The sequence below is a fragment of the Gymnoscopelus braueri genome, assembly GCF_963280865.1.
Source record: "Gymnoscopelus braueri genome assembly, chromosome: 9".
NCBI classification, from domain to species: Eukaryota; Metazoa; Chordata; class Actinopteri; order Myctophiformes; family Myctophidae; genus Gymnoscopelus; species Gymnoscopelus braueri.
The window spans coordinates 21,363,128-21,381,897 of record NC_137610.1 but is presented as its reverse complement, the minus strand read 5'-3'; the positions used below and the strand labels follow the sequence as shown (position 1 = coordinate 21,381,897).

Here is an 18,770-nt window from a genome sequence, read left to right as displayed (position 1 = left end):
TGCGTTGCCTCTCGCCCCCCCCCCCCCCCCACACACACATCAGCATTCCCATCTCTCACAACCCCTCTCATGTGTTATTAACGGACATGAAGCCCTATCCACTCAATGTCACCTCACCCAACAAGGTGGAGGAGACGGAGGTACAAAAGAAGAAAAAAAAAACTAGAAAACCGAGACAGCATTCTTCCTATTAAATGATTCCATCTCTGTGAATTCTGGTGTGCTCTCTGACTGAGATTTACTATCTACCTTGTTATTACTAGCGCAGTGGTTCTCAAACAGTTTCATTTCAAAGACCGCCGTAACTCAGAGAGCAAATGGTCCATTTTGGTTCCATTTGTACTCTCTCAGAGTTACAGACCTGTTAAGACCCTGAGGGGTCCCTGGACCCCACTTTGAGAACCACGGTGCTAGTGCCTCTAATGCCCGATTAGCGGTTTATACTAGGTTGTGTGTTGTGCATCTATAAGCATTGTGAGCTTATAGATAGATTTTTAGTACAAATCAGGCTTTGTGTGCGTGCGTGTTTGTGTGTGTGTGTGTAACGGGTCGGTTGAGGTGCTTACACCGAATGATTGCCTTTGGTTTGTCACTGAATGTGATGGATGTTTAGTCTATGCGGGCTATCACTTCACTCCTGCCAGTCAGAACCCTGCTCCATGGAGCGGTGGCTTGCTGAGGGCCTGATATGACTGCTGACAGTGGCAGGGTGCGGGCACAGGGGGATGCCAGGGATGCATGCGTGGCACGACGTAATGAGCATTCAAACTGACTCGCGCCATGATATCTGATTAGACCTGACACCTGTCAGCCAATCCCTAATGAGGAAATATGTGGCAATACGGAGAGTAGCGAGTATACATACAGCAGAAAATGAATCTTATGTCTATCTATCTATCTTTATATACCATATATATGTATCCTATATTAAATTTGGCTTGTGGGTGGGCGGTGGGCGTCACAAAAGTAATATGTCCATATATGGAGACCACTTTTAAAGGCTGTATAGCGGATCTGGAAATGTCAATATCTAAAATAGCTATTTTATTGCCATTCCCCCCCCCCCTTTCTGTGTTAGGATTGCGAACCAGGACATGCACGCACACTCTCAGACGTGTGCGTGCAAATGTGCATTTTAACAAAGTTCCCTGTGCATTACTACCTGTTTCTCTTTATTATTATTAGTAGTAGTATTAGTATTATTTTACTCCTAGCAGCATCTCTTTTTCTGTGTCTGCTCTGTGTTTCATAACTGCGGTACTGCAATGACACATTTAATTTCTCCCACGGGATCAATCCATCTATGTTGCAATGGACGCCAGTGACGCCAGCAGAAACCGCTCTCTCTCTCTGTATGTAGCTGTAATCCAGGCATTAGGATGGAGCAGGTGTTTCTCTTAACAGGCGACACACATGAACATAAACACACTCACTTAGCCTCCAGAGCCAGGGCAATGATCCCAGCCGCCAGCGGGGCAGAGGCAGACGTCCCAGTGTGAGTGTCCGTGCATTTCTGTCTCAAGTCAGTCGTCACCTGGAAGACAGAAATGGAGAGCTATGGTACAGTATAGTGAAAAGCCTGGTTTATAATTGACTACTTTGCACACTGGTGTCACTCACTGCTCTACAGCTCTACGCCGACTTACAAGCTCATAACAGGTCGAAGCGTGTCGATCTGCTATTATCGGTGAGTAACATCGTTGTTCAACAGTATAAATTCAGTAAAAGACACGAACAGAGAGAGAGAGAGAGAGAGAGAGAGAGAAGAGCGTGCGTGTCTGTCAATCTGACATGATTTTCCCAGCAGCCTGAGTGACTATTACGCTGAAGGCTTTTTGGACACAGGGTGGGCCAGTGGACTGTGGCAGTTCTGCCCGCGGCTATTGGGTGATTTGATGGACGAGAGTAGAAGAATCAGACAATCAATTCAATCCAAGGTCAGCAGCTCCCTGGCAAAGAGCTACCGACCAGGCGGTGAATGTCAGCCAAGTCAGATTAGTCAGCCAAGGAGGGCACAGAGAAGCAGAGCCATGCCATTAGGGTAAAAATATCCATTTCTGATTCTGCCGCATCCCTCGTCTCTCGTTCCTGCCATTGGCGGAAATTTAACGAGAGCCCGTGTGGGTCATGACGAGGACAAGTCACAGATGCACGGGGCGCCACAGGGCAAAAGGAACTGTGAAGGTAAGGGACAGATTCCAGGTGTGTGTGTGTGTGTGTGTGTGTTTGGGTCGAGCCACTGTCTGCTTGACAGCTTGGGGCACTAATGACCTGTATCCTCATTCCCAGAGTAGCATGCACCTGGTTTAGAATCGTGGAAAAGATGCCTAGCTGTCAGTAGAAGGAAATAAACAAAGTAAAGGAAGGGGGGGAGTTAATACGCAAGCCTGTTATGCCTCAGACACTCGTAAAAGAACCCAGAGAAACTTGTCACGAGAGTCCTGCCAATAACATCTATAGTGCTCGACAGCTTAAGAAAAAAGAACATGTTTTAGCATGGAAAAAACCCATAACTGAAGTATTTTGATCCCTGCCGCAGAACCTTTCCCCCCTAATGCTACATAACATGTACTTAGAAGCCACAAGATGACAAAACGTGGTACACCGCCTGCTACGGCAGTACATTAGTCATGGTACAAAGCGCGGCTTCTTTCATTAATCACTGCTATTCGCACATTTGAGGAGTTGTGTTTGCTTGCCTGCAGCGTGCTTCTGGTTGAGCTTGGAGGGAATGGCAGACTTGCAGTTCTTTTTTTAATTTTCTGTCTCTGTTCTCATTTTAGATATGTGTGAAACAATTTTATGAGTCTTATTTAAAGGTCCACCGATTTATGGGTGTTTATTCAGGCCCTACAGAAGTATGGTAACAGTATGTAGACTTTTGCCTTTCACTGGCATTCAAGTTGATCATTTAGTTTTCCACATTTTCAGCGCAAAACAGCTTTGAGGGGGGGAATACAAATTCAAAACTAAGTCCCTAAGATATGCAAGTGCTCGTTTTGTTTGCTTTAGATGGCAGACACGATGATGAATTCTGTGAAGGAACAAACAATGGCACGCAAACAAACGAGGAGCAGATATGGTGCTTGTAATTTCCTCCACTTATTATCAGCATCGAACGACCAAAATCCTATTCACGGTATTCGATCACAGACATCTCAGTGGCAAACAACATATGACAACCACGGCCAATGAGCTGTGGCATTGTGCCATAACGTATGACAAAACACATCACGAGAGTGTTCTGAATGCTAATCAGACAATATTGTACAATTCATCAGTTTTGTTTTTCCTATTAGAATTGACATCATGTGGTTTAACCCATTGGTTCCAAAACCTTTTCATGTCAAGGACCCCCACATTGATATGTATTTGGCCACGGTCCCTGATCAGATTTTTTTTTGTGCCAGGGACCCCCATACAAGATTTGTGTTGTTAAAATGTAAAAAAAAATATTCCACATTATTCATATATTTTCACGATTGTTTAAAAATAGCCCATATTCAAGCTCACAGTGCATCACAACGCGACGCATTTCAAATATTCGATGTATATAGGGTTAAGTGGTTAAACTGATTTTCACACTATATTTACAATTTTTTTTGGGGACCCCCTGGTGCCCCCTCAAGGACCCCTAGGGGTCCCCGGACCCTACTTTGAGAACCACTGGTTTAACCACATGAACCCGAGCATCCCTATTCTGGGCATCTCATAATACAGTGGGTGAACATTCAGTGGAAATAGCAGATCTACAAGCTCATTATTTGTTGGGACCCCAGTCAAGGAAGTATAAGGAAGAGGGGAGACCTTTTATTATTCAGTTTCACCCAACTGATGGATGGCTGCTCAGATGGTTATAATGAGCACTCAGGAGGGGAGCAGTTAGGGGTTAGAGATACAGTATCTTGCTCAGGGACGGCCTCTCTACCCACTCAGCCCGAAGGGTTGGTCCGTTTGTTTGTTGTTTACAGGGTTTGTCCCAGAGGGTGTCTGTCGAGTGTTATGTGCAGTGTTTGTGCGTTTTGCCTGACACCCACTATCTGTTTCTCGCTGGGGTTTCCGGAGCTGAAGGTCGTGGCGAGGGTGGAGGAGCAGGCCTCGCTGTACCAGGGCACGTTGCCGTACTGGGTGGTGCTGCTGATGGAGAGGGTGTAGATGCTGTTGGTGTAGCCGTCGCAGTTGCAGCTGTCCTTCTCCCTGCCTCCGTTCCCCGACGCCCACACAAAGATGGAGCCCATTCCACCGCGACCCTGGAAAAAAAGGCAAAGCCACACGTGTGAAAGGTACATCTGAAAGAGAGGCCATTAGTGGGAGAGAGAGAGAGAGAGAGAGAGAGAGACACTCGCATAAGAAGAGCCATTAACCCATTAAATCCGGGAGCATCTGTGTCACTTTAGATTTCTTTGGCTATTCAAAAATAGCAGATCTACAAGCTCACAGCTGAGTGCCGCACTGTGAGCTGGTAGATCTGCTATTTTTTGAAAGAAATCGTGAAAATGTGTGCAAATCTTTGAATATATATATTTTTAAAGCGAACATTTGTTACTCAAATCTTTGCTTCTGGGGGTCCCTGGAACATTTTTTTTTTTACAAAGAAATATATATTCATATATTCATTCATATATTCATTCAGATTTGCAAAAAAAAATGCAATTTAAAAAAATAGCAGATCTACAAGCTCATAGCGCGGCACTCGGTGCCGTGCTATGAGCTTGTATATCTGTATTTTGTATATCTGCTATTTTTGAATAGCCAAAGAAATCTAAAGTGACACAGATGCGTTCCCGGATTGAACGGGTTAAAGTGTGAAGAATCACCCTCGCCAAAGATGTTCTCCCTCAACCAATAAAAGCCTCCTATAACTTGCGCGCCGCATCCGCTAAGACGCTGAACCGCTGTAGGCATAACTGTTATTAATACATCATAATGCCAGACAATTTACTGCGGCAGTGAGACAGATAACAAACAGATGAAATGTAATTACAAAATGTACTCAAGTTGACTTTAATTTGGGAGACTGATAAACGAGCGGCGGCTATTGAAAGTAGAAAAAAGACGGGGGGGAAAAGAGGCGCCCGAATTGTGCACTCCCGTCTCCTGAATGCAGATCGTTCCCACATTACACATATCCCATTAGCAATGCGGGGGTCCGTATTTCAAAAGAAAATGAAACAATTAAGTGGAACGAAGCATAGAATGTGAAGTGCAGCGACGGAGGCACCGACTCACATGCAGTGGTGTAAAGTAACTAAGTACAGTATTACTCAAGAACTGTACTTAAGTACAATTTTGAGGTACTATTAATTTACTTCAGTATTTCAATTTCTTAATATTTACTACTCCACTACATCTCAGAGGCAAATGTACTTTTTACCGCACTACTATTATTTGACAGCTTTAGTTACAAGTTACTATGTGGATCTGGTGTATTTGAAAAAGTTTAGTACTTTTACTTTGGTACTGTATGTCTAATTTGTCCAGTACCAACCAAGTTTTACAGGCAACTTTTACAAGTAAAACAAGTTTTGCAAGTTTTACAAGTAAAACTTTGAATGAGGGCCTTTTACTAGTAACATAGAATTCTTGTTGTGATATTACTACTTTTACTTAAGAAAGAATTGCGAGTACTTCTTCCACCATTGCACATTATCCCATTAGCAATGCGGGGGTCCATATTTCAAAGACAAGTAAGTGGAACGTTCCATAGCATGTGAACAGCAGCAACCCCGGCACTGACTCTTATACAATAAAACCTTCCTTTTTCAGCAGCCGAAAGTGGGTGGAATAAAAAATAATAATACTAAAAAAAACACAACAGAGAAGGGGCGAGGGAACACAACCAGGAGCCTGGTGAGATGTCTGATATATTCCTCTCACAGAGAAAGGGATAATGAAGTAGATAATAAATAAAACTAGTGCAGTGTCTGTTCGGAGCGTGGCCATTCGGAACAGGTAGACCATTTGGAGCTCGTGGCTACTTGGAAGACATGGCTGTTTAGAACGGGCCGATCACTTAGCACCCAGTATTGCTGCTTGCAGCATCGGGGGGGGGGGGGGGGGGGGGTCCTGTTTGGAGCACATGGTCATTCTGGGTAGATGGAGTACTTGGCCCCCCCTGAGGGCTGCTTGCAGTGCTCTCGACAACCGATCTTCCAATCGACTTCGTTCTCGACACTGAACCAAACTCCCTCGGGTTTTTAGCAATACACACATCAAATGTGAAGGCGATCGGATGAATGAAAGTCTAGAGATGTGAGGGAAAGACAGGGCAGACACACAAGAGATTCCTCGAATTCATAGATAGATAGAAGGCAGAGCACAGAGACGATGGTTAGGACGGGGATGGATCAGTGGTGGGAAAAGTACACCAATGTTTTACTTAAGTAAAAGTATCAATACTGCAATGTAGAAGTACTCCGTTACAAGTAAAAGTCCGTAATTACAAATTTACTTGAGTAAAAGTACAAAAGTATTGGTATCAAAATGTATTTAAAGTACCAAAAGTAAAAGTACTAAAATGTTTGAAAATAGCAGATCTACAAGCTCACAATGCGTTGCGATGCAACGCGTTGTGAGCTTGTAGATCGGCTATTTTCAAATAGCCTATGTATAAAATAGGTGAAGTGGTTAATGTATGTTTCATAATGTAATAATGTATATCTGCAAAGTAACAAGTAACTAAAGTTTTCAAATAGTAAAAGTACAATATTTGCCTCTGAGATGTAGTGGAGTAGAAGTAAAAGTATTGTAAATTGGAAATACTCAAGTAAAGTACAAATACCTAAAAAAAAAATTAAGTACAGTACTTGAGTAAATGTACTTAGTTACTTTCCACCACTGGGATGGATGACGTGCTTCACACCATGCTCCACCTAAACTCCAGCAGAGCCTGAGATGAGAAACCAGTGCCGTGGAAGTAACGTCAACAAGCTCCGAAGCATAGGCACACACACACACATACGTACAACGTTTCTCTTCCGCAAGCACACAAAAACACAACCCTCTCGCATGCATAAACACAAACACAAAACACCTTCGTCAACAAGCCCTTGTCATTATAGATTCAAAGAAGCCTGTGTGAATGTTTTCCTAATCCCTTGTTGGGAGACCAGCAGCCCCACTTCAGCTCCCGTGAATACAAAAATCAGACTGGCTGCTTTTCTCACTTATCAACACCTTTACGGACTGCTTCCTGTGGAATAATTAATCAAGAGAGTTTCCCAGCTCTTCCTCGAATCTCAAGACTTGTGCTCCTGTAATTGAACCTTCCTCATTTTTGCGCTTCATACAGAAAAGCAATCATGCTGCAAATGTTTGTTCAAAACAGAGCAGATATCAGTCTCTCAAACCTCTCCTCTGAAACGTGACCGGGATGAACGCGTCGTAATATAATGCTGAGACTTACTTACACTCTCAGACTTAAATTAATACGACACTTCGGGGCATTTGGGTGGCGCAGGGGGTAAAGTTCCTGCCCACCACCGGTGAAGACTGGGGTTCGAATCTTCCACCGGTGCATCTGGCGTGGCCGCCGGTGCGAGCCTCCAACAAACACGTGTTTGTGGTTGGGAAGCTGGCTGGGGAGGGCATCCTCTGTCGCTGCAGTAGTGACTCGACTACAGGTTGGTCGGGGTGCCTGTTCAGCAGGGATTGTAAGGGTTGTTACAGACGGGGAGCAGTGGACGCGGGCGGTCTCGCTCGGATCAGCGGGGATCGCGCCGCAATCATTGTTGTTTTGTCCTCCTGCGGGTAGCGGGGTAAAAAAAAGCTGACCGCAATCCAGCTCTTGTCGCCTGCGTGCGCGTGTGCACAAACAAGCGCGAAAATGTCACGGGACCGCACCCGCTCACTTCACCGCCCTTCAACTTCTCTGTGCGTCCCAAATAATCACCCGTCTCTCATTGAAGATGAATTACATAGGTCGTCAGCCGCTCCCCGTCTGAAACGACTACATGGGGGAATTTGGAAGTGGCATACCGACTAGATTGGGAGAAAGTTTGAAATACAAAAAATACGAAAATAAGAAAGGTAAGGAAAATCTTTGTAACGGATCAATGGATTCTGACGTGTACTAAATGTCAGGCTTACTTTGAATTACACGCAAGTGGTGATCTTGAAGCTGTGATTGATGCTCTGAGCGTCCAAGCCGCATTTATAGTGGTACCACACCTCTGCTGCAGGTTACAGGGGCTAACTGGTCATACTTGCGGCATCAGGGGTTATCTCAGTAAAACCTGAAAGGTCCTGTTGTGCTGCTGTCAGGCCATTATTCCTCGCCAACACGCCATTGTTACTAAGCGTGCCACGTACAGTAGTAGGCTTGCGATACATGACTCGTTCTCTTCCATGAAAAGAAAACGCACCATTTCACACATCCATGTGCCAATTGCTTTCCCATTTTTTCTTCTTCTAATCTAAACCCTGCTCTGCGTCAGCTATTTCGCTGCAATTTCTCTTTCTGCCAGTCTCTCATTGCTCATTTCACCATCTTGCTAATGTCGCTCTCTCTCTTAATAATTGCACCACGCCGACACATGAGAAGCGATGACATTAGCCTTAGATGACTCGTTCAGCTGATGGCTCCCTCCGTCGGGGTTGAAAAGGAGGACAAAAAGGAGTCATTTAACTCAGACCATGAAGAGATGGTCTAGAGATGGTCCCCATCTGCCGTTAACAAAGGCCTTTGCTGCCTTTTGTTGAGAGACAATCACGCGTCAACACTGAGCAGCTCTGCTTCTCAGAAAGCTCAGCATTCTTTATTTTTTTTGCAACACAGAAAAAAATCCTCAGTATTCATTGATCCGTTTGTTAGTCACAAACCTCCTCTCAGAATTAAAAGCTGCAATCCGGAACTTATTTGAATGAATAAAACAATATTTTATGTTAATACAATATAACTAGAACATCTGCAGTGTGATTGGAGGTGGTCTCCCTATTTCTTCCATTGAGAAAGGTAGACCCCGGTGTCGGGTAGGACACCTACATGTTTACAAGTAGTAGTTGCCTGAAACTCATAAGCCCAATATCTCCCTTGGCCAGGCAGAGATTCCTCCTTGGCTCAGCAGTAGATATTTGGTCTCCCACGGGTTAGAATCCCTGCGAGGGCGCAAAACTTACGGATTGCAGCTTTAACCACTTAAACCCTATATATTCAGTTGGCCGTGTACCCCAAGGTTCTTTACCAGGTCCGCTCCTTTTCTGCCTCACCACTAACTCTCTTCAGCAAAAATAGCCCATCTACAAGCTCACAACGCCTCACCTTGGCGCATTGTGAGCGACGCATTGTGACGCATTGTGAGCATTGTGAGCATTGTGAGCATTGTGAGCATTGTGAGCATTGTAGATCTGCAATTGTTGCAGAACGTTCGCCCCCAGAATAGGGATGCAGGGGTTAAATTAACACTATGGATTTGAATGTGTATTAGAGCTGCTCGCATGTTTTTTTTTTTTTTTTTTACCCAACCCAATCTGCCGCTGACTCGACCCACCCCTGACCTTACCCGGAAGAAATGTGTGTTAATTCAAGACCCGAACCAAACCCGTCCCATTCATTTTATTGTGGCCGGGGCTGACCAGCTCGACCCGCACCCGCGATTATTGCGTCTGAAGCTTACCCGAACCCGCTGGACCCACGGGTCAATCAACAGAACCCAGTGGTGTAAAGTAACTAAGTACATTTACACAAGTACTGCACTTAAGTACAATTTTGAAGTATTTTTACTTTACTGGAGTATTTCCAATTTTCAGTACTTTTACACTGACAGAACCCATGGGTTAAGGGGCAACCGAGGGTGTTGCTGGAATGACAGTCTGACAGACACTGCAGAGTTGAGAGAGCCCACGGCGTCTCCTCCGACTCACCTTGGTGACCCCCAGGAGGAAGGCCTCCTTGGCCAGCTTGGCGGGGCCGTCCACCGTCTTGCCATCGTCCTCGGGGCCCCAGCTGGCGCTGTAGATGTGGATGTGCTGGGAGTTGAGGCTGAGCGAGTGGGCCTCCACCACGTCTGTCACTTCCCCGTCTAACATGCGCACGCCTGGGGATTACACGCGCACACACACACACACACACACACACACACACACACACACGCACGCACATCAAACAATGACAGAGTGACAGGGGAGTAGAGGGAATGTGGAATTCTGGCTTCAGATGTCGACGAAAGAGAAAAACAAAAGCCGAAATGAAAGTGACAGATAGTATGCGAGTCCACGCAGAAGAAAGCTTGTCGTAAAAGGGGAAAAAAAGACAAGGAAATAAAGAGAGAAATCAGTCAGGCCGCAGTTTCTCATTTTATCGGCTGTCACAATAGAAACAGTGACAGGGAATAACAAAAAAATTCAGAGAGCGCTGTGGCCGTAATGAGCAGCTCTATGCCGCCTCGTGCACGTGCGTCTGTGCGTGTGTGTGTCTGTGCAAGGCGTACAATTTTATTGTCACATAAACAATAAATGCAGCTGCGCCCGGTGCCATCAAACACACAAACAGACAGACAGACTGTGGAGGAGGCAGGAGCACAGGTGGGGCTACGCTTCCCCACAGGCGACCTCTGGGGTTGACGTCTTACCAGTGGAGCCGTGTGTCCGCGGGGGCCTGGGGGTCTTTCTCTGTGTGTCACCTTTCATCATACCTGAACACGGCCCTTTTGATGTGTGGCGCCTCGGGTCAGCGTGCTGAACATTAATGGCAGCACAGAGGCGTGAAATGAACCAGCTTCAAATAAGGGCCATTACAGTTACACGACCCCCTCCCCAGACCCCGGTATGACTGATGATGTCCTCATAAAGACTTCAATAATCCACGTTCCGAGACAACCTGCCTGCGCCCTGTGGGCGCCGACGTGCGCTCGTGAGGGATAGTGCCGCCGGGGACTGTAATCATTTTTAGTGGCTGTGTAGGTAGAGTCAAGAGCAATTCATAAAAAAAAAGAACCCCGACCTGTGGTATAAATGGTGGCGGCGGTACTGTGGGATGTTTTGCTTGACGATCATTATGTGCGATTCACCGTAACGCAGCTGTAATGATGATTGCTGTCGTAACAGCTCTCGTCAACCTCCAGCTGCACGGCGAGCCCGTATAAAGATACTGTGAAACTTCCTCTTCTGTTAGAGGCAGAGGTGGTATATACGTTGGTCTCTGTGTGTGTGTGCGTGTGTGTGTGTGTTGGAGAAAGAAGCAGTGGCAGAAGGAGAAAGTAAGAAACACAGAGTGAGCTGAGGAGGGTCAATTACAGCGGGTAAACGCTAATCATCGCTCAGTACGGATGTTGCAATTAAGCTCCGGAACCATCTCCCACCCTCACCCTCCACCTCACACACACACACACACACACACACACACCTGCATACAGCATGTGCTCACATACAGGCAGAGTGTACACACGCCACACGTGCGCTCGCCGCTGCTGCTGCTATATTACGGGAGCAAGGCACAGCTGTTTATAAACAATCTGGCGATCTCGTGGCATAAACGAATTGGCGGGGGAATAATGTATGAGGGGAGCGGGGGGCCAATGAGCTGGCGGGCCGCGAGACGAATGGTAATGAAGACGGAGAGGGAGAGTTACGACCAACATCTGCGGATGGGACCGCCACGGGCTCCACTGAGTCTTATTGGCTGCCTCCTGACAGATTGTTCAGTGGCAAAAGTTTGTAAAAGGCTCCTTTGGAAATGCTCTGTGGAGGGAGAGAACTTATTCATGAGGAAAAAAAGACAACAGGTGAATTCACCGAGGACTATTTCTTAATATATATCCACTTGTCGACAATGACGTGCACGTGATCAATGTTCAGACCGTGCACACCTGCTTCTAATAGCTGTAATTTCTACCGTTGTGTAGAGACCTGTGGTCTGGTGGGACAAGAACAGATGCCAGGTGAAATTACTTTTTGTTTTTTTTGGCATCGGGATAACTAGCCAATGTTCTGACAGCAGATGAGCCTTGTCCAAGTAATTCAAAAAACCTGTGTGTTCACCTAGCATGCAGACAAAAGATTCAAGCAGGCTGTGCGGTAGCAGGGCTGAGCAATTAACCCAAAAAACTATACCGAAACTGATATTTAGAACCAAGAACCAACTTCATCTGGCTCATTTAGGTTCATCGAATAATAGAGAAGCAGGTTTTTCTTTTTAATATTTTGTAAAATGTGCTTGTATAAACTTATAAACCAACGAATCAAAAGCTAAATCGAGGCAAAAGTTTCAAATAATTGTGATATTGATTTGAAGTCATATCGATTTGCCCTGCTTGCCATACAGCACTGGTTAATTTTAGCTCAGCTGTGTAATGGTTGGGATAATAAATCATCACATTCGTTATACATCTAGCTGTGCTTTCACCACCACATAATGTAAAGACGTAACTGTAAACAGGCCATAATGAAACAGCTATATTGCTGAGTAGTAAGGACCAGACTTGACCACGTTTAAGCCCTATACGCATACATACTACGGCAAATAGCAAGAATAGCCAATCTACAAGGTCACAACGCGCCGCTGTGTGTTATGAGCTTGTAAGTAGATAATAGTATGATCTTGTACGTAGATTCTTGATAGTAGAATCATCTGCCCCCTCCCCCACCCCATACTTTCTCTGTACATACGCCTTATGATTCTACTGAGCTTTATTCCAATATGTTTTGTATTGTATTGTAATATATGTTTTACTGATGAACTGATTACAATGGACCACAACGGAAACAAGCCCCTGGGGCTTTTAGTGTTATCCCTTTAGCATTACCTTTAATACCTGTAATTCCTGTACGGTTAATAATCATGTTAATAAAGTTTTAATCAATCAATCAAAGGTCTACATTTTTTACTTAAAAAATTACATGGTTAACAGATTTGGATACATTTAGAAATGTTCCCCCTTAATGTGGTTAACTGTGAATTATTGTGTGCTAACAGTGTTTTCTTTCCAATTTTGCATTCCAGATACATGCCTTACCCACCTCCAATCTTGGCATTGTACGCCACACCCACGCCACACACACCGTTGTTGGCTGCAGCTGCAACCTCTCCTGCACAGCGAGTGCCATGCCTGCAGAGAGAGAGGGGGAGAGAGAAGAAAAGGTTCATGAACGAGGGCTAATAATAGACAGGAGAATGATTAAAGACCCACTGCCGGGAAAAAAAATCATATGTTATGTTTGGTTAATGTCTTTTTGAAGCCTACCCGTGAAAAGACTGTTAATTTTCTTTCACTCTGCATATCTCCAAAGCATTAATAGAGAGTTTAATAAACTAAAATCTGGTTTTCAGACTGGCACTCACTGAAAACAGGCCTGACACGCAGGGCAAGCAATTCAGACAAGGTGTGACGTCACACACGAAGCCTCAGTAAAGGCAGCATTAGTCAAGTGAGAAGCAATGCAGCGACGCTGAGTGATACAAAACAAGCGCTCTCCCCATAACTGTCACTATCGTCAGTGAGGAAGTGACTGGCTTGTTGCATTCGTTGCGGTGCGTTTGCGTCTCGGTGGATAGACTTGGATTACCCAAATTCTGGAGGATCAAACGTATGCATAATTCATAGGATATGGAATACGAATTGAAAAAAAGAACTGTAAAACTCCTTTAGTATTTAGAAAATATTTTTTATTTATTGAACAGAGATTTTTCTGAGGATTGAATAGCAGCAATAGAGAAAATCAATTAAATAATAACAAACCATTTGTACTGTATGGCAATGTGAAGATTGTTGTGCCCTTCAACAACAGCTCTCTAAAAGGATGCTACTGTAATACTTTTTTGCAGTTTTTCAAGGCCTCAGGGCTTTGAGAAAAAAAGAAAAGATAATTATCCCATCTCCAGCTATTTGCTGCTATTGACAAGTAAGAATGAAGTGAGTTTCTCCGAATCACTCATGAGTCGTGACAGTGAGGTGAAACTTAGGGACAAAAAACTGAATCGGCTTCATCTTCACTGGCCGCTGGCCATCCCAGTGAAATATGAGAGGTTATTGATGACTGTGAATTATTCACAGAACCCCTCATCAATATTTTACTAGGGCTGCTGAGTTTTCAGAGAACAGACAGATGCCATAACACCAACTCCCCTTTATAGAATGTTGTATGGATATTAAACAATGCATAGCCACAGGCAGTAACCAGCTACTCGCTTTATTAACTACACGCAGAAAACGATACGCTTCACAATGTGTCATCAGCGCAATTATCACATGTTCAGGTGTCGGTACCCAGCACTGGTCTGGTTATTGTGTGGGGGAAATAGGCTCCCTCTCTCCGGGTTATTTATTGCATTGGTGAAATAGGCTCTATCTCCCCCTCTCTGTTTCTCTCTCTCTCATTGAGCCCTGGTCTGACATCACACAAAACCGAAACCGTTGCCTAACAACGCCAAAATGCACTGACACACACACCCACACACATCATTACTGTGACGCCATGCCCGACATGCACAATATATTGTCCAGACACAGACAGACAGACAACTTTATAGAATAGAGATACTGTAGAACAGAGAGCATATAATACAAAACTTTGACGTCTTTAGGTCGCTTCAGGCTAGACGATATGATCACCGCTAATGAAATGGTTTTAATATGTTCCATTGGTTTGAGGCTTTGACAGTCCCGCGCAATGTGAGGAGAATGCAAAATGGTTGCAACAGAACGAACACTTGCCATTCGTCATAGATTATTACACCGGTTATTAAGATCATACCTTGATTTTTTTGATTGATTGATTGAATATTTTATTAGGCAAAAAATGTAAAACAGCACAGTTACATTTAAAATACTTTGTCTAACAGGTCCGTTCATAAAAGTCCTTGCGGACTTGTTTCCAATGAGGGCCTTGGTATTTAATTCATAGGCATATATAGTGGCACCACAGTTCAAATATCATTACAAAATAAACAGCCAAAAACAATATATAACACTATGTACAACAAAAAAAATAAAAAAGAGGGGAAAAAAAATATGTACAAGAACAGGGGGGGGGGTCTGCTGTCTAACGGGAAAATGGTACTACCTCCACCTTTGGCCTCCTGAAAGGTGATTTTTTAAGGCTCTTTTAAATGAGCCCAGCGAACTGCATTTTTTGAGGGATGGAGTTAGACTATTCCAATCCTGGGTGGCAGTGCTGTAGAAGGAGAATTTGCCCATGTTTGATTTATGGGTGGGTGGTACCAAATTGTTGTTAACGCTCCCTCTGGTATTGTGACTGTGGGTGTCGCTAACCTTTTGGAGGTATTTACTCAGATATGCGGGAATTGGGGGCATATCGGGCAAATTTGCATTTACAATTTTGAAGGCCAGTCCCATTTTTAGTTGTTTAACCCTGTCTTCCACCCTGAGCCAGCCTAGGCTGGCAAAATGGGTGGGAGAAAGGTGGGTCATGGGCCCCAATCCGAGGAGTAGCCGAATCAGTTTGTTTTGGGAGGTTTGAAGCTTAGTCTTCAGTGACACTGAGGTGTTGGAGTACCAGGAGGTGCAAGCATAGTCAAAAAGTGGTTGAATCAGGGCCCCAGAGAGGGTCCTGAGGGCCTGAGGGTTGACAAAAGAGGAAACTCTGCCCATAAATTTGGTTCTCTGGTTTACTCTTTTGACCACCTTTGTAGCCATGCTATCACCTGTCAGGTATTTGTCAAGTACACAACCCAAATAGGTAATCTCTTCTTTGCTAGAGATAATTGTGTCATCGACATTGACCTTGAAATCATTTACATCCATCTGTCTGAGGGAATGTTTGGTCCCAAAGAGAATGGATTCAGTTTTCCCAAGGTGTAGTGACAGTTTGTTATCGGTAAGCCAAGTACGGATTTTTGAGAGTTCGGAGCTGAGCGCCTCCTCAACTTGCAACTTGTCCTCTCCCGAGATCAGGAGTGCCGAGTCATCAGCGAACAGGAACAATTTGCAGTTACAGGCAGCACTCATGTCGTTAATGTATAGAAGAAACAGTAACGGCCCTAGAATGCTGCCCTGAGGAACCCCACAGCTCACCGGGAGGGATGAGGACATGGTTCCGTTGATGTCAACCACTTGTTCTCTTCCCTCCAGGTAAGATCTCATCCAGTTTAGTGATGTGCAGTCAAAACCAATCGCCCTCAGCTTATCAAGTAAAATTGAGTGGTTTACAGTGTCGAACGCTTTTTGGAGGTCCAACATGACCATGCCGCAGTATTTGCCCGCGTCTACCTCACGTTTGATGTAGTCGGTCAGATACAGTAGGCATGTGTCAGTGGAATGGGAGGTTCTGAAGCCCGATTGGAATTCAAACAACAGTTTATGCTCGCTGAGGTAGCTGTTGATTTGTTCTTGAATTAATCGCTCTACAACCTTTGAGATGGAACAAAGGATGGAAACAGGCCTATAGTTGCCAGGTTCTAATTTGCTTCCTTTTTTATGCAGAGGGATTACTCTTGCCAACTTGAAATCCTGTGGGACGTGACACTGGCTGATGGATAGGTTTGTGATTTGGGCTACTATGGGGGCAATAGCAGTAGCTGCGTCTCTGAGGAATCTGGTGGGGATATTGTCAAGGCCGGTGGCCTTGTTTGGCTGGAGGGCGAGTAGTTTTTTCTGCACATCATCAGCATTTACTGGTTTGAATGAAAAGGAGTCTTTTTTAGCCCCTAGTTTAACATAGTGAGCATGGATGTGGTCAGAGCCGTACAAACCTGAATGCTGAGGAAGTTTGCTTACCAACTGGGTTGCAATGGTGGTAAAAAAGCTGTTAAAACAGTTTGCTACCGCTTGCTTGTCGGTAATGAGCACGCCACTTGAAATAATGCAGATGTTTGTAGCTTTGGTTTGAATTTTGTTGTTGCAGCCCAATTTCTGTAGCGCTTCCCACAGCTTTTGTGGGTGGCTTTTGTTTGCCTCAATACTTTCATTTAAGAAATTCTTTTTGGCAGTTTTGACCAATTTGTTTACTACATTTCGTTGATTTCTGCATCTTTCAAGTAGTTGCACATCTTTGCATTTCCTGAACTCAGAGTACATTTTGTTTCTGAGTTTGATTGCATTTAGGATGTCTCCATTCATCCAGGGTTGTGTACGGGCTCTGACTCTCACCACCTTCTTGGGCGCTAGGCTATCAATAACAGACACAAAAGCAGTTTTGAAACCAGTCCAAGACTCCTCAGCCGAGGAGCCACCGAGTACATTTGACCAATCCACTTTCTCAAGAGCTGTTGTGAGAGCTTCTGATGAGTAAGTTTTCACAGCTCTGCAGCTGATCGTGCTATGACAATCAACTACAGATCTGTGAAGCTTACGCGTGCAGAAAATGATGTTATGGTCGCTTAGACTGCACTCAATGACTCCACTTAAAGGAATCCTCGACTGGTCTGATGTCAAAATGAGGTCAATGATGGTCTGAGAAGTGGGGCCTACCCTTGTGATATTTTTTATCATTTGGGTGAGGCTATGCATGTCACAGAATTTTTTGAAAGATTTAAATATGGCGGCGTCTTTCCGGAGTACATCCGTATTGTAGTCGCCAATCAAAATCAATTCTGAATTTCCAATGATTGCCATGTGCTCCTCTAATAAATCATAAAACTCATTTTGACCTGGGGGCCTGTAGATTGCGCCAATTATCAGGGGTTTAGCGTGAGGATAGGTGATTTTTATCCAGACCGATTCCGTGGAGTTGTTCTCCAATTTTGGGTACACATTGAAAATGATGTCAGATCTCACATAAATGCATACCCCTCCTCCACAAAGAGTTCTGTCTTTCCTAATGACATTGTAGCCTATAATCTCAATTTCAGAATCGTCTACTGTGTCATCCAGTTTTGTCTCTGAAAAAGAGAGAACCCCTACCTTGCCATTTCCAAACATGGATCTTATTTCAGACATCTTTGTGGGGTTTTTGAGGCTATTCACATTTAGGTGGATGATGTGTAGTCCTTTTTTGGAGAAAATCGTGTCCATCTGTTCAGTCTGGAAAAAGTCAGGTTCCTTAAGCTGTTTTGTCCCTGTAGCTTCAAAGGTGGGTGGGGCAGGTGGAGGTGTGATCGGGGGAGTGGGGTGGGGGCTTTGTGTTTGCAGCAGGGCAGTGGGGGAGGGGGATAGGGGAGGGGATGGACTATTGGGGGAAATGGGAAACTCAGGGAGAAAATAATCTCTGTTTCCACGCCGATCCCACAGAGGAAAACCTTGTAGTTGACCTCCAGTGCCCGTTGGAAAAACAGGGACCATGCGGTGGTGCCAGGAGATAGGAAAAACAGTGGAAAAATCACCGTATTCCTGTGCTTCCCTCTGAGAAAAACCTTGCGTTTGTCTCGAGTCCATGTTGCGCATGAGGAAATCCTCTCGTTGATGATGTTGGTGGGGAAACCCCTGTGACGTCATCGGCCAGATTTCCTCTTGCAGTGGTGTTCTGTATGAGAACGTGGGTCCTGGAGCAAACACAGACGTTAAACGGGACAAATAATCCATTCTTGTTTCTCCCGGGCTCTGCTGGGGTTCGTACTTATCAGGTGAGGTTGTCCGTTGCCAAACAAAGTTATTTGTCTGCATGTTGTGGACCGCTGGGCTCCGTCTAACGCTTCCTATACACATTCTACACTACTACATCTATTGCACTACTATATATGGCACTAATCAATGATACTGCTTCTCGTTCATGGACGAAGTCGGGCTTTGACAAAGTCGCCTGTTGCCTTTGTTCGCCTAGCCTTCGTTCACTAGCCGCTTTGAAAGCTGACGCTTTCAGAGCTGGTTTAAACCACTTCAATTGATTGCTAATTGTCTGCCGGGGAGTGCTGGCCCTCCCAGCCACTTTAACAGGTCAAT

General features: G+C 44.7%; 1 protein-coding gene across 3 annotated transcripts in view; it reads right to left on the bottom strand.

Moving 5' to 3' along the window:
- Positions 1–18,770, bottom strand: part of furinb (furin (paired basic amino acid cleaving enzyme) b) — a 116,879-nt gene that overhangs the window by 17,384 nt on the left and 80,725 nt on the right. For all 3 annotated transcript variants that reach the window (XM_080437618.1, XM_080437620.1, XM_080437619.1), the window contains 4 exons: positions 12,955–13,043; positions 9,862–10,034; positions 4,038–4,250; positions 1,434–1,534 (listed from right to left, as the gene is read on the bottom strand). In XM_080437618.1, coding sequence (XP_080293744.1) covers positions 1,434–1,534; positions 4,038–4,250; positions 9,862–10,034; positions 12,955–13,043 — 576 coding nt within the window. The remainder of the gene's footprint in view (positions 1–1,433; positions 1,535–4,037; positions 4,251–9,861; positions 10,035–12,954; positions 13,044–18,770) is intronic.